General features: G+C 39.3%; 1 protein-coding gene across 5 annotated transcripts in view; it reads right to left on the bottom strand.

Moving 5' to 3' along the window:
* RPS6KB1 (ribosomal protein S6 kinase B1) overlaps positions 1-13,688 on the bottom strand; it is a 38,551-nt gene extending 24,863 nt beyond the window's left edge. The window contains exons 1-4 of one of the 5 annotated variants that reach the window (XM_043902876.1): positions 13,466-13,688; positions 5,745-5,794; positions 4,601-4,721; positions 2,981-3,049 (exon numbers count right to left, since the gene is read on the bottom strand). In XM_043902876.1, coding sequence (XP_043758811.1) covers positions 2,981-3,049; positions 4,601-4,721; positions 5,745-5,794; positions 13,466-13,606 — 381 coding nt within the window. In that variant the 5' untranslated portion in view covers positions 13,607-13,688. Of the gene's footprint in view, positions 1-2,980; positions 3,050-4,600; positions 4,722-5,744; positions 5,795-12,818; positions 12,918-13,465 lie in introns of those variants that run through there. The other 4 variants (XM_043902871.1, XM_043902872.1, XM_043902874.1 and 1 more) reach the window with 4 other exon arrangements.
* Positions 13,689-13,809: the final 121 nt, after the last annotated feature.

The following is a 13,809-nucleotide window of genomic DNA, read 5'->3' as shown; positions in this document are numbered from 1 at the left end:
ACTGCTTCTTTAAGACAATCACCAATAAAACCGTGGTCACAGTATTTGTTCCTCAGTTTTTAAATTAAGAAGTCATTTGTACTGCTTAAGTAAAAATCAGGGAAGCAAACAGGATGATATATAAACACTGTATTTTTTTAAAAAGTCATTTTGATTGTCTTTATATAGTTTTCTACTAAGCTTTTAAGACAGTGAGATCTTTTCAGAAATCAATCCTAAACCAAAAGAACAAGAAACCAAACATACACAATCCAAGGTTAATAAAACAAAGAAACGCATGTAACTCTGCGTCTCAAAAGGTGAAAACAGAGTGGGGATAAAGCAGTTGTGAATAACTTAGTATACTGGGGTATGAGCAAACCTAAATGCCTGGAAAGAGGCGTAACTCAAAAAAAGTTGAATCTATCTATAAAGCCCTGAACAGTTAGTGTTAGTCACTCAGTCCTGTCTGACTCTTTGTGACCCTACCAGTCTCCTCTATCCATGGAATTTTCTAGGCGAGAATACTGGGAGTGGGTAGCCATTCCCTTCTTCAGAGGATTTTCCAGACCCTGGGTCTCCTGCGGGCAGGCAGATTCTTTACCATCTGATGCACCAGATAAATCCTTAGTAATGTTCAAAAATTAGAAGTAAAAATAAAAGGAAAGAAATGGGGAAAAAATATAGAATCATTAAGGACTACAGAAGGCAGAAGGTGGAGGGATGAAAATAGGACGATTTGAAGGTCCTGATCTGAAAGTCTCTGTAAGGAACAGATAGATCAGCAAGATTTCCATATCTACAGTAACCAGCCAGGAACTACCACTTGGAGAGATGTAGTCTCCAGAAAAGAAAAAAAAAGAGTGAATGATCAGATACAGAGTAGAGTGCTGAAGTAAAAACTTGACTTTGTTACTCAGCCATAAAAAAGACCAAAATAACGCTATCTGCAGCAACATAGATGGAGCTAGATATTACCATATTAAGCAAAGTAAGTCAGAAAGAGAAAGACAAAATACCACATGATATCACTTACATTATCTAAAATACAACAAATAAACCTATCTACAAAACAGAAACAGACGCACAAAGCAAATACACTTGGAGCTGGGGTTGGGGAAGGTAGAGGGAAGGTTTGGGAGTTTGGGATTAGCAGATGCAAACTAGTACACAGAGGCTAGATAAACAGCAAAGACCTACCATATAGCATAGGGAACTATAATAAATGCCATGTGACAAACCACAATGGATGAAAAAGAACATGCGTGTGTGTGTAAGTGAATCACTGTGCTGTGCAGCAGAAATTAACACAACATTGTAAAGCAACAATACATCAATAAAGTTAAAAACAAAACAAGCGTGATTTTAGTAAAAATCTGATGTTGAAAGGTCAGATCTCCATCTCCTGTCTGTCATCCAGTCCCAGAATGCTTTTTCTAGGCAAAAGAATAGAGGATCTTTCCCAGCACGGATTGATCCATACCAGAAAAAAGACCTTTAGATGCTAACATTTAGAAGTTCTTAGTCAATTGCCAGCTAATCTCATGACTGCACAATGAAGGCTACACATACACAGTTTCTGATCAGCTTCTCAGAGTTCCACTCTTCAAGGATACCAGACATCTAAAGAAGGCCCCTAACATGGCAACAAAACGCTAAATCAAAGTCAAAGAAAATAGGCACTTAGAAAAGAGACACATCCATGAAACAAAAGAATATTTCAAAGAATTTATAATTAAAATGTCTCAGAGGAATAAAAGAAGATACTGTACTCACAAAATAGATAGGTATACAAAGAAAAAACAACAGAAAGAGCTTTGGGGAATTACAAATATGATAGTTTTAAAAAAATCAGTAAGGGAATTCCTTGGTGGTCCAGGGATTAAGACTCTGCATTTGCACTGCCAGGGGCCTGGACTAGATTCCTGGTCGGGCAACTATTAATGAAATCCCACAAGCCACACAGCAAAGCCAAATAAACACATTAAATTTTAAAAATGATTAGAAAATAAATTTCTAGGAAAACCTTAGAAAGTAAACAAAAAGATAAAGAAATGGACAAGTGGAAAGGAAAAAAAATAAATGATCAGTCTAGGAGGTCCAACACCCAAGTAAACGCAATTTTAAGAGAAGAAAACAACAAGGGGAAAATTATCAAAAAGATCATAAAAGAAAATTCCCTAGAGCTAGAAGACTGAAAACTTTTAAGACTGAAACAGTAAAAATAAATAATAAGAATCAAAGCAAGACACATCACTGCAAAAATTTGGAATATCAAATTCACCTTCATTCAGTTTCTCAGGAAATCCACCAGTAAATGGTCACCAAAGCAAGGGAACAGGACATAAACTAAGAAAAAAGAACATCTGGGATCCAAGAAACAAAGGATCCAACACTGAAGGAGTTAGGAGGATTTCAAGGACTGTAGTAGTGAAGGGGAAGTCGAGTAATGACAGCTATGCCAAGAACAAGATCAGTACAGGTGAGAACAGGGGACAGAAGGTTCCTCTGGGATGGCTCTAGGAAAATAAACGGAACTAGTTACTTATCTAATAAGTGTGATCATGGAACACTGGCCTGAAAGGTGTTTTACAGAGCTGATGGAAGATTTGAGAAGACAACAGTAGAATGAAAGAAAATGATGCCAGATGAGGATGGGAAAAAGGAAGAAAGAAGTAAAAAAGAATAAAATAGGAAGTCAGTTTGTAATTCTAAAACTACTGAATTAAGTCACAGCAGAACATGCTTATTACTTAGAAATACAGAGACCTGAACAAAGGGAGAAAAGAGTTAACCTCAGAGGAGAACTGAAATAATCTCCTCTGCACCCTCACCAAGTAACCAAGCAGAATAAAACAGGAGTAAGAATGATAAAATGTACCCCATATTCCAAGAGGACTTATAATTGTGGTAGAAATACAATTTTTAACTGAGAAGTTTAGACCAAAATATGGATTTTATAGCAATTAAGAATATAGTTGAGGGGGAAAAGAGAAATCACCTTTTTAAGCACCTTCATGGCAAATATTTTCCCGGTATTTGCTCCTGTTACTTTTCGTACTTGAAAAACCTGGATGAAAAACAAAAGTGTGTGTTATTAAAAGCTAAACTACGGTAAGTCATAGTCCCTTAATTCCTACGAATATGAAGCAATGATACAGCAGTCTATATTCTTACAGAAACTAGCACCGTGAAGTACCGTGTACATAAACGATGAGCTACAAGAGCCAGACGACATTCAAGATTTAGCAGTGTGCTTAGTCACTCAGTCGTGTCCCGACTCTTTGCGACCCCACGGACTGTAACCCACCTGGCTTCTCTGTTCTTGGGGATTCTCCAGGCAAGAATACTGGAGTGGGTTGCCATGCCCTCCTCCAGGGGATCTTCCCAACCCAGGTCTCCCACATTGCAGGCAAATTCTTATACTGTCTGAGCCACCAGAGAAGCCCAAGAAAACTGGAGTGGGTAGCGTGACCCTTAGGGGATCTTCACTTCCCAGGATTTGAACTGGGTTCTCCTGTATTGCAGGAGGATTCTTAACCAGCTGAGCTACCCAGGAAGTCCTTAGCAGTGAAAACTGTCATACAACACAGAACCTTCCTATTTAGTCTGCTGACATCTGGTGGCAAAGTTGGGCAATGACCATCTAATAATAAGCACTCTTATAACAAGCACTCCATGTTACTTTATAAAATCCAAGTTTGCATAGAAAAAACTATCATTATGTTTCCTAGACACACAGAAATTATAAAATAGCTCATAAATTTTCAGAGATGCCTCAGATATAACTATTTAATAATATTTGACAGGAATTACTTACACCTTAAAATGATTAGCCATAATATCCTTTCATGCAACAGCTAAAATATGAGATTCACAGTGCATGTGTTATACATTCACGATGATAAAAACATATGAAAATGTGTCCTGAAGCCTAAGAATAAACTAAAAATGCCATGTTTCGCAAAAATGAACACTACACAATAGCATAAATAGTTCTCAAGCTTAATCTTAACTACTATGTTACCCAAACTCTGTCTTTGAATGGCAAAGAATGGCAAAGAGAATGTCCAAATTTTCTTGAACAGAACACTCAAAGGCGAGGTCTTAAATTAGAAAGCTTCTGGCAAAACTATGAAACCAAAAGATGTTCTTCATTTTTCTTCTCCTCTCTTAAATTCTTCAGCTTCCCTAACTCTATTGCTCCGAATACTGCAAGTCAAAGAAAATCAATTTAGATTAAGGTCTCAGTAACAGATACCAATCTAATGAGCCATGCCTCTTGAAAGTAAGGAGTAGTTTGTTTTTTAAAAGAATACCTATAGTCGGTACCATTTAGCAAAAGGAAGAAATGAACCCACTAATAACAGATACTGCCTAGCCCAGCTGCCTATTTATTTATTCTACAAATATTGACTGAGTACCCACAAAGTGCCAGGCTTTTATGTGAATGGTGGTAAGAGGAGGAGAGCTTCTATACATTGCTCAAATAATATCAGGTTAAATGATCATGTCCTTTGCTGAGAGCTTGCAAAGACTGAAGAAGACAGCTGGAAACAGGGGGTAACATTAATCTACCCAAGACAGACAAAAACAGCTCTCATTTCAAAATACTTCCTACCTTTCCATAGCCCCCTTTACCAAGTACTCGAAGTAGCTCAAAACATTCTGGTCTGATTTTTTCTGGCCCTCTGTTCACACTAGTTTCTGAGATTTCAAATTTCTCACAATGCTCCATGCCACTGGGGAGAAAAGCAAAACCAAAAGTAAATTTGCGAGAAGTTAAATTACTTTCAGCGTACTGTTAGAATGAGAATTATACTCCAATTAAGTAAAAGGAAAAAAGTACAAGATAGCAAATTTAGTATCTGTGCTCTAAGTTAACTAATGATTCGAAGACATGGTAGGTCAAGATTAGGGTGGCTTGAGAACTGTCTGCTGATCTGCTTGTTTACAGAATGTGCTACTGATTATTGATTTTCATAAGCATCAAGTACTCCCAAACTAAGATGAATTAGAACAAGTTTATTATGCTGACAAAGGAAAAAAGTCTTCTAGTTATTCATTTAGTTTATTCAAAATGTCTGAGGTTAGATATTATCCAACTGTACTTGGCAACTTCAGCAGAAAATCTGAGCACTTTCTGACAGTACCCAATTAATTCAAGTTGTCAGCTAAAAATTCTTGTTAATAAATTATAAGCATGCATCTTTCCATATATGCTTAATTTAAAGGTCCCCAAAAGGGTGGCAATTTATCTGTCATTTAAATGCTTTCTATGAGTGATCATCTCAGCTTCCCCACAATCCAAGGCTTTTTACTTGAAGGTGGGATACGGAGCAGGTTAAACACCTTATTCAACTAATGAAGCTTTCCCAGAATGACATAAGAATGCACAAATCTCTGTTTAGATGACACATTACAAGCAAAACAATAAGCGTTTGATTTGGAGAGCATTTCTAAAATTTTTATTGTTCAGTAGGAAAAGGTAGTTCTCCATATTAAACTAATAAAAATCTTTTACACACTCAAGACTCATATTCAGAATACTCCGAATTTTAATAATCTTCTTCTCAAAATCCATACATGATCTCAAAACCCCAGATATGTTTTCATATTGGTGCCAAGCCCAATAAACCAAGTCTCTGTATATGACTATATACTTAAGAACAGGTTATTAAAATCACATGATGCCTATAAACTGGAGCTGATATAACCTAAATTAAAAAAAGACAGCACAGTGAAACATTTTCAAATATACTTACAGTTCATATGGTCCAACTCCCCCATGGTCCATGCTTTCATTTAACTGACCCTGAAAAATATGTTAAAGTTTTAAAAATAAATAATCCCATAAACAAGAAATTTAAAAATTTAATGCTTCACCCCATTACTGAAGGAGAATGAATGAAAGAAATCAGCTTACAAATTCTCAAATACTTTATTAACAGGTATATGTGGTGATGAACAAAGTAAAGCACACAAACAATATTAAGGGGATTTCACTTTTAATTTTATGTGACAACTAAGCTATAGATGCTACTCATCAATGATCTACAAACAAACCCAGGTGATTTCTCCTTCAAAAATTACATGTATTCAAAATATGTTATTCTGTATTTTATGAAACTAAAGGTACTGCATTCTGAGTTAATCAAATGACTTATAAAAAGTTATTCTGACATGCTTTTGACAATAAGACTAACATAACGCTAGAAACCTTATGTAACTGCAACCTAACTAAGCTTAAGGTTACCACAGTCATTCTAAGATATTGTCATGAATGATATGGCTGATCAAAGCAAAACAGTTAAGCCACACTCTCAAATTGTGTGGAGTCATACTGGCCAAACATTCATTCTGACCATAGTATAAATGAATGCAAAACTTAACTCTCTATACACTAGCAAAATGAACAATTCAAAATGAAATTAAGATAACTCCACTCACAGTGACACCACTAGAATAAAATACTTAAAAGAAATTTTAAAAGACCTAAATAAATCAAAAGACATTCCATGTTCATGGATCAGATGACAATATTGTTAAGATGGCGATGCTAAACAAATTGGTTTACAGATTCAACTCAATCTTTTAAAAACGCCTGGGCCCTTCCTTGCAGAAAGTGCCAAGGTTATCCTAAAATTCACTGAGAAAACCAAGGGCAGGAGGTGGGAGCGGGTGCAAAACAATCTTGAAAAAGGAGAACAAAGTTGGGGGACTTACATGTCCTGATTTCAAAATGTACTATGAAGCAACAGCAATTAATGCAGTGTGGTACTGGCATAAGGATAGAAATATAAATCAAAGACATAGAAATGAGAGCCCAGAATAAACCCTTCCATTTATGGTCAACTGATTTTTGACAAAGATGCTAAGAAAATTCAATGGGAAAGAGACTTGTTTCAATAAATGACAGTTCGGGACAATTGCATATCCACATGCGAAGATTAACTTTGGATCCTTACCTTCACACCATGCGTAAAAATGGGTCACAGACCTAAATGTAAGAACTAAAACTATAAATCATAACATTCCTAGAAGAACTAGGAGAGAGTAATCTTCACAATCCATAAAATAAGAACATATAAAGAACTTCTACAACTCAATAATAAAAAAATAAGCAACACACTTCAAAAAAAAATAGGTTAGGATCTGAACAGGCATTTCCATAAAGGAGGTAAGTGGCCAAAAGTCACATGAAAGTATGTTCAATATCATGAGCCCTTAGGGAAGTGCAAGCCAAAACTATATTGAGATGTCACTTCATATCAACTAGGATAGCTACAATTAAAAAGACAAAAAAAAAAACAACCCAAGTTTGGCAAGGATGCAGAGAAACTGTAACCCTCATACACTACTGGCAGCAATGTAAAATGGTATAACCACTTTGGAAAAGTTAGGCAGTTTCTTCAAATATTAAACATAGACTTACCATATGATCCAGCAAATCTACTCCTTGGTATCTACCCAAGAAAAATGAAAATAACATGTTCCACAAAGACTCAGGCATAAATGTTCATAGCAGCATTATTTACAATAGCCCCAAAATGGAAACGACTCAAATGAACATCAACTAGTGAAATGATAAATGTTGTTGACCCTAACAATGGAATACTATCTGGCTATAAAAAGGAATGAAACACTGATATATCCTACAACAAAGTGAAAGTGAAAGTACAGTGAATGTGAAGTCGCTCAGTCGTGTCCGACTCTGCGACCCCATGGACTGCAGCCCACCAGGCTCCTCTGTCCATGGGATTTCCCAGGCAAGAATATTGGAGTGGGCTGCCATTTCGTTCTCCAGGGGATCTTTCTGATCCAGGGATCGAACCCGGGTCTCCCGCACTGTAGGCAGATGCTTTACCGTCTGTGCTACCAGGAAAGCCCGATACTAATACTGACTACAACAAAGATGATCCTCAAATCATTAACTTACATGAAAGAAGCCAAACACAAAAGGCCACATATTATATAAGTCCACTTACATGGACGCTCCAGAAAAGGCAAATTTACAGGTATGGGAAGTAGACTAGTGGCTGCTGAGAGCTGGGGATGGCAGTGAGGAGAGACTGTGAATGGGTCCAGAATTTCTGTTGAAGGCGACAGAAATGTGCTAAAACTAAATTATGGTGATGACTGTATAACTCTATAAATATACTAAAAGTCACTGAACTCTAAAATATAACCTGGCAAAAAATAAATAAATAAATAAATAAAATAAAATAAAATATAACCTGGCAGCAGAAACTCAGTTATTAGTATTCTAAAATATAGCTTTAAAATGAGTATTCTTAAATACAGTCTGATTATGAACTCTCAATTTCTATCATAGGCACTAAAAAATTAGAAGTTTTAAAGTTTTTATTAAGAATTTTGGAATAGTTCAATAAATATTTAGGTGAACTCATCTTTCTTCAAAGATACCAGTACACAGTCATGATACACAAAGAAAACGGACAGTATTCTTACACAATGGGGGGGGTCAAATGCCCTCTCAAAACAAGTGTTTTAGTCAGAACTTGCTCTCGGTGTAAACAACTCAGGATGAAGTCTAACACCAAGGATATATGTCTCATGACTAGATCCAAGCAAATGGGGTAGAGGGTTGGGGAGGTGCGGTATCAAGGGAAAAAAATACTTGCAGTTTCAACTTGATACAGTTTCTTTTGTGTGGGAGGGGCAGGCAGGGGTGGTTATCCTTAAAGGATTTTTTTTGGGGGTGGGGGGGGGGGTTCTCTGGTGCTTCATACAATCACCTATGATGACTTCACTTTAAAGACAAAAGGCCAACTTCAATAAAATTGGTATTATATAATTGTTTTATCTTTAATATTCACTTTACTTAATTCTAAATTAAAGACTACAGAGTAATTAACACTGAACTATGACTTTGAAGCCACCTAGAAAGAAGCCACATGCCCCGCGGCTACGTTTCATTTCCGGAGTCAGCCAGGCCTGTCTTACCACCTGCATCTGGGCTTAGAACTTCCTACCGTTAACTCTGGAGCACACGCATTTTGAGGCACAATTTTTTTCTGCTACTCAATGGTATCTAGATGTCTAACACCAGAAAACACCAAGCTATTCTACAGAACATACTGACGGTTATCCTTCACAGGAAACTTTACTCAGATTTTTTTTTTTTCTGCCTTAAGCTTTATGACCCATCTAAGGTTTTTTTGTGTATGTGCCACTACAATTGACAAAGTAGAATTCTCACTGTGGCTCAGGGGTGAAGAATCCTCCCCCCTTGAGGAGAAAATGGCAACCCACTCCAGCATTTTTATCTGGAGAATTCCATGGACGCAGGAGCCAGGTGGGCTGCAGTCCATGGGGTCACAAAAGAGCTGGACGCAGGACTTAGTGACTAAACAATAAGGTTCTGTACAAGATAACTGTTTCAAACTAGCCCATCAGAATGACTATTTGCAAAGTTTTAAATTAAAATCAGATATAAATTCAAGTTAATATGCCTTAAGTCTCAATTTTATAAAAATTTAAATAAACTGTTAAAAAATTTTTAAATAAATTGTTACAGAATGGGTGAAAAATATCCTTAATCTAAATATTCATTAAATCATTTATCCACTTGCCTGGCTTTTCACAGATACTTCCTTACAAAATAAGGTTCAGTAATCTCGGGGAAAGAAGTAAATCTGGCCTCAAATACTGGGCTATTTAAAAGTACATTATAGTAAGTATCTAATAAAATGCAAGATATTGAGATATTAATAATCATGAACATCTGAATACATACTATCTATATAGCACTATTTTTCAAAACACTAAAAATTTTAAAAACTTTTTGCTCAATAAAAATCTACTTAACCCAACTGAAATTCGGCAGTAAGTCTCTATTTCAAATTTTGAACTAGCAGAGTAAAAATTCATGATTTTTTTAAGTTGTATTAACAATTTTCATTTACTCTTTTAACCTGTGTCTTCACAGAAAGCAGAGGTTTCCAACATTTTCATAATCTAATGAAAATTTCTAAAGGAAAACTCTCCCTTAGTTTCAACTCTGTTCCCAAGTTATATTATCACCAATGAAACAGAAAAACAAAAACCCTTTCAACCACTGGTTTTAATATAGTATTTAAAACTCACTAATTCTCATCTTTTAGTCACTGAAAAATTAACTGTGCTATGTAAATACATCTATTTACTATAAATACATATATTTACTAATACAGATTCACTCAGTGTAACATACCTAAAAAGTAGGTATCTCTAGGACTTCCCTGGTGGTCCAGTGGTTAAGAATCTGCCTGCCAATGCAGGGGACACAAGTTCAATCCCTGGTCTGGGAAGAGTCCACATGCCCACACGCCACAACCACGGAAGCCCTGTGCCTCGGGCCACTGCACCGCAACCAGAGAGCAGCCCCTGCTTTCACAGCTAGAGAAGCCCGCACGCAGCAGCGAAGACCCAGCACGGCCAAAACCAAAAAAATTAAAAAGGGGGGGATGTATTTCTAAATAGGACCACTGACAAAGAGAAAGAAAGCAAGGAAGGAAAGAAATAGACGCCTGTTCTAAAAATGCAGTACCTCTAGTATAACTGCATTTATTATTGTCTTTATGGGTAGATGAGGGTAAACTTGAATGATTGGTTTCTTGGCAATCAGTTAACACTGACAAGCTCTATTTCCATAAACCAGCTAACTACATAATGTGCCAGGATATTTTGAGAGTACTTGATACACTCTATCTCATATAATCTTCAGTTTATGGAGAAGAAAAAAGTCTTTTTTCTGAATCTTTAGTCTGAGAGATTAAGCAATTTACTTGAGATCCTGCAACCAGTGAGCGTGGCTGGAAGGATCTGAATTCACTCTGACACACCACAAACAGGTACATCACAAACAAGACTAGTACATGCAGTGGAGAAGCTGTGCAATGAAGCTTACTGAACTGCATCAGAAGATACTACCACTAGTTATCTCTGTGGTCTTGGGCAATCATATCCCTGGTTGATGCCTCAGTTTCTTTTCTATAAAATGAGGATGTGAGGCTACTCTGATATGCACCAATGTTTTAAAAGCCTGTGTACTAAAGGATGGGTGCTTCCCCAGTGGCTCAGGGGTAAAGAATCCGCCTGCAATACAGGAGATGCAGAAGACTCGGGTTAGATCCCTGGGTTGAGAAGATCCCCTGAAGGAGGAAATTGGCAGGATTTCTTGCCTGGGAATCCTGTGGACAGAGAAGCCTGGTGGGCTACAGTCCACAGTGTCACCAAGAGTTGGACACGACTGAGCACCTGATGGATGGACACTCTAAAGGATATAAATTCACAAATAGACAGGATTCTATTATTAGAAATTCACAGTAGTCAGATTTTCTAAGAATCTAAATTTCTCTCATTTTTCAGAATTTTAAAACCTATAGAGAAACCTATAGATGTCACTGAATCTCCTTGGGTGGTCAACCCAATTCCACTCCAACTCTTTGCTTGTTCATCTTGCATCTCTTTGAACAACACACTCAAAAGAAGCATTTTCAACTCCAAAAGCATTGCTAAGTTAGATATATTTTGCTAAAGCCTCTTCCTCAAAATCCTCTTTAATTACCTTTGTAATTAAAGCTCCTCTCCCTAGGGTAGTAGTCATATTTCCTCCTCTTTCCTATTTCCACCAATTTCTCTGACCTCTTCTTCCACACCTGCTCAAAATCCTATTTGCCTGTACCCAGCAGAACAAACATCCAAGAGGGGTCCTAGTTCATAGCAAGAATCTTAATACAGTATTTTACTTTCAGCTCATAATAAACCCAAGGTCTGGAAATTCTATCAGTTCAACTGGTGAAGACTTTACTGATATAAAGCACCCTTCTTATCATTTCCTCCCCTGCTTCGCTCCCAAACCACTGCCATATGGAGCCAATATAACTGATGAGAGTATGTTACATGTAATGAAAGTAATTCCATATTTGTTCCATTAAGAGGCTAACTGAAATTCCATATGCAAGCATACTGAAAAATATACATCGGGGAATTCCCTAGCGGTCCAGTGGTTAGGATTTGGCACTTTCACTGCCAGGGCTTGGGTTCAATCCCTGGTTGGGGAACTAAGATTCCACTAGCTATGTTGTGCAGCCACCAAAAAAAAAAAAAAAAGTATGTATCTCAATACCCACCTTCCACACTGCCCACACCGCCTGATTTTGATTTAGACTCAACTGATGAGCAGAGCATTTCTGTTCTATAAAACCTATTTTCCTAAAGTATTTAAGGTATATAGCATCTTCTGTCAACAAGCAGGAAACAGCTTACTTGCCAGAGGGAGGAGATGGGGGGGGCGGGGGGAAGGGAGGCCCCTTTAGTAGTTAGAGCAAACATCTGACTTAAGTCATAAACCCATGTACTCATCTAGACAATAGAATTTACAATCTAAATTACCATGAGGTTATCACTGATGGTCACTTGCCCCAGAATCAGTGATTTAGCATGACAACACTATTTGTGAACGTCAGGTACAACTTGTGATTTTGCAATAAATTTATCTGGGATAAAGAATAACTAAGACGGCAAAAGTAAAACCGAGCTTTGCATTTAGGAAAAACAATTCTAAATTTAGCACCCTAAATTACAGCAAGGAAAGCCCTCACACCACCATTCACAAGTCTCAGTTCAAGCAATTTATTTTTGGCAAGCCAAATCACAGCTGTCAAGGTTGGTTTTTTTCCACCCCGAAATTACATCAAGTATTTCGAAAAAAATAGAGACATCTGCAACTAAGGGAAAAGTAAGTTACAAATGCCGTGTGTCGTTATAAATTATTTTTTAGTCACACGGAAGGGGTTTTCAAAATTAAAAAAAAAAAAAGCAAACAAACAAACCCTGGAAGATGCAGCAGAGCCCCCTTGCTCCCGAAATAAAACTCCTGGTGGCTGTAACTGCAGCGGCAGCGCTACTCCCGACAGAAGTTTTCAGCTGTCACTTCTAACAGCTGAGCGCTTCCTAGGAGAGAAGCGACAGGCCGAGAAGAGAGGTGGTTGTGGGACGTCTGAAGACGCAACACTTGAGATCTTACAGTCGAAGGGACACCCTTCCGCGCTTCACCTGCACTTATGGGACACCCAGCAAACGCAGTCCCCCTCCCCCCCCCGCACACGCACACGCTTGCAGCACGCGCGCCCCGCACACTCAGGTCCCGGGGCTCCGGGCAAGTCCGCCGCGCGCGCCCTTCCCCGTCCCCTCCAAGGGCTGCTCCCGGCTGCGCTCATCCGGGGCGAGGGGCGTGATCGGCACCTGCAAGCCCAGCAGCGGCCTCACACCTGAGGGCCAGGTCCTCCCCGCCCGCTGCCCCGCTCCGGGCCGCGCGGCGCCTCGTTTCCTCCTGGGTCTCCGGGAACGACTCGCGCCCCCCGCCCCCCGGGTCTCCGCGCCCTCGGACGCGCCGGGCTTTCCCGGGCCCGCGCCGCCGCCCCGGCCCTGTCACCTCGGGCGCCCCCCCCACCCCACCCCCGGGGACCCCGGGCCTCACCCCCTCCTCCAGCTCATCCTCAGAGCCCGCGTCCTCCGGCTGGTCCAGGTCTATGTCAAACACCCCTGCCATGTCCTCAGCTTCCCTGTCTCGGAAGTCCGGCGCTGGGTAGAAACCGTCCCGCCTCCGTCGTCGCCTCATGGGCCCGGACCCGCCGCAGCCACTGCCGCCGCTGCCGCCATCACCGGCCGCTGGGGCTCAGTGCGTCTGCGCCTAGGCCCCAGACTGGCTCCTCAAGTTTGGCACCGAGGCATGCGCACAGGACTCCGTGAAGCCGAGCTTGGGCAACGGACATGCGCAGTGCCGCCGCCTGGGCCAGGTACTGGCGGAAGCATGCGCAGAAG

Source organism: Cervus elaphus, chromosome 5 (genome assembly GCF_910594005.1).
Source record: "Cervus elaphus chromosome 5, mCerEla1.1, whole genome shotgun sequence".
Taxonomy (NCBI): Eukaryota; Metazoa; Chordata; class Mammalia; order Artiodactyla; family Cervidae; genus Cervus; species Cervus elaphus.
This window is presented reverse-complemented; position numbering and strand designations above follow the sequence as displayed.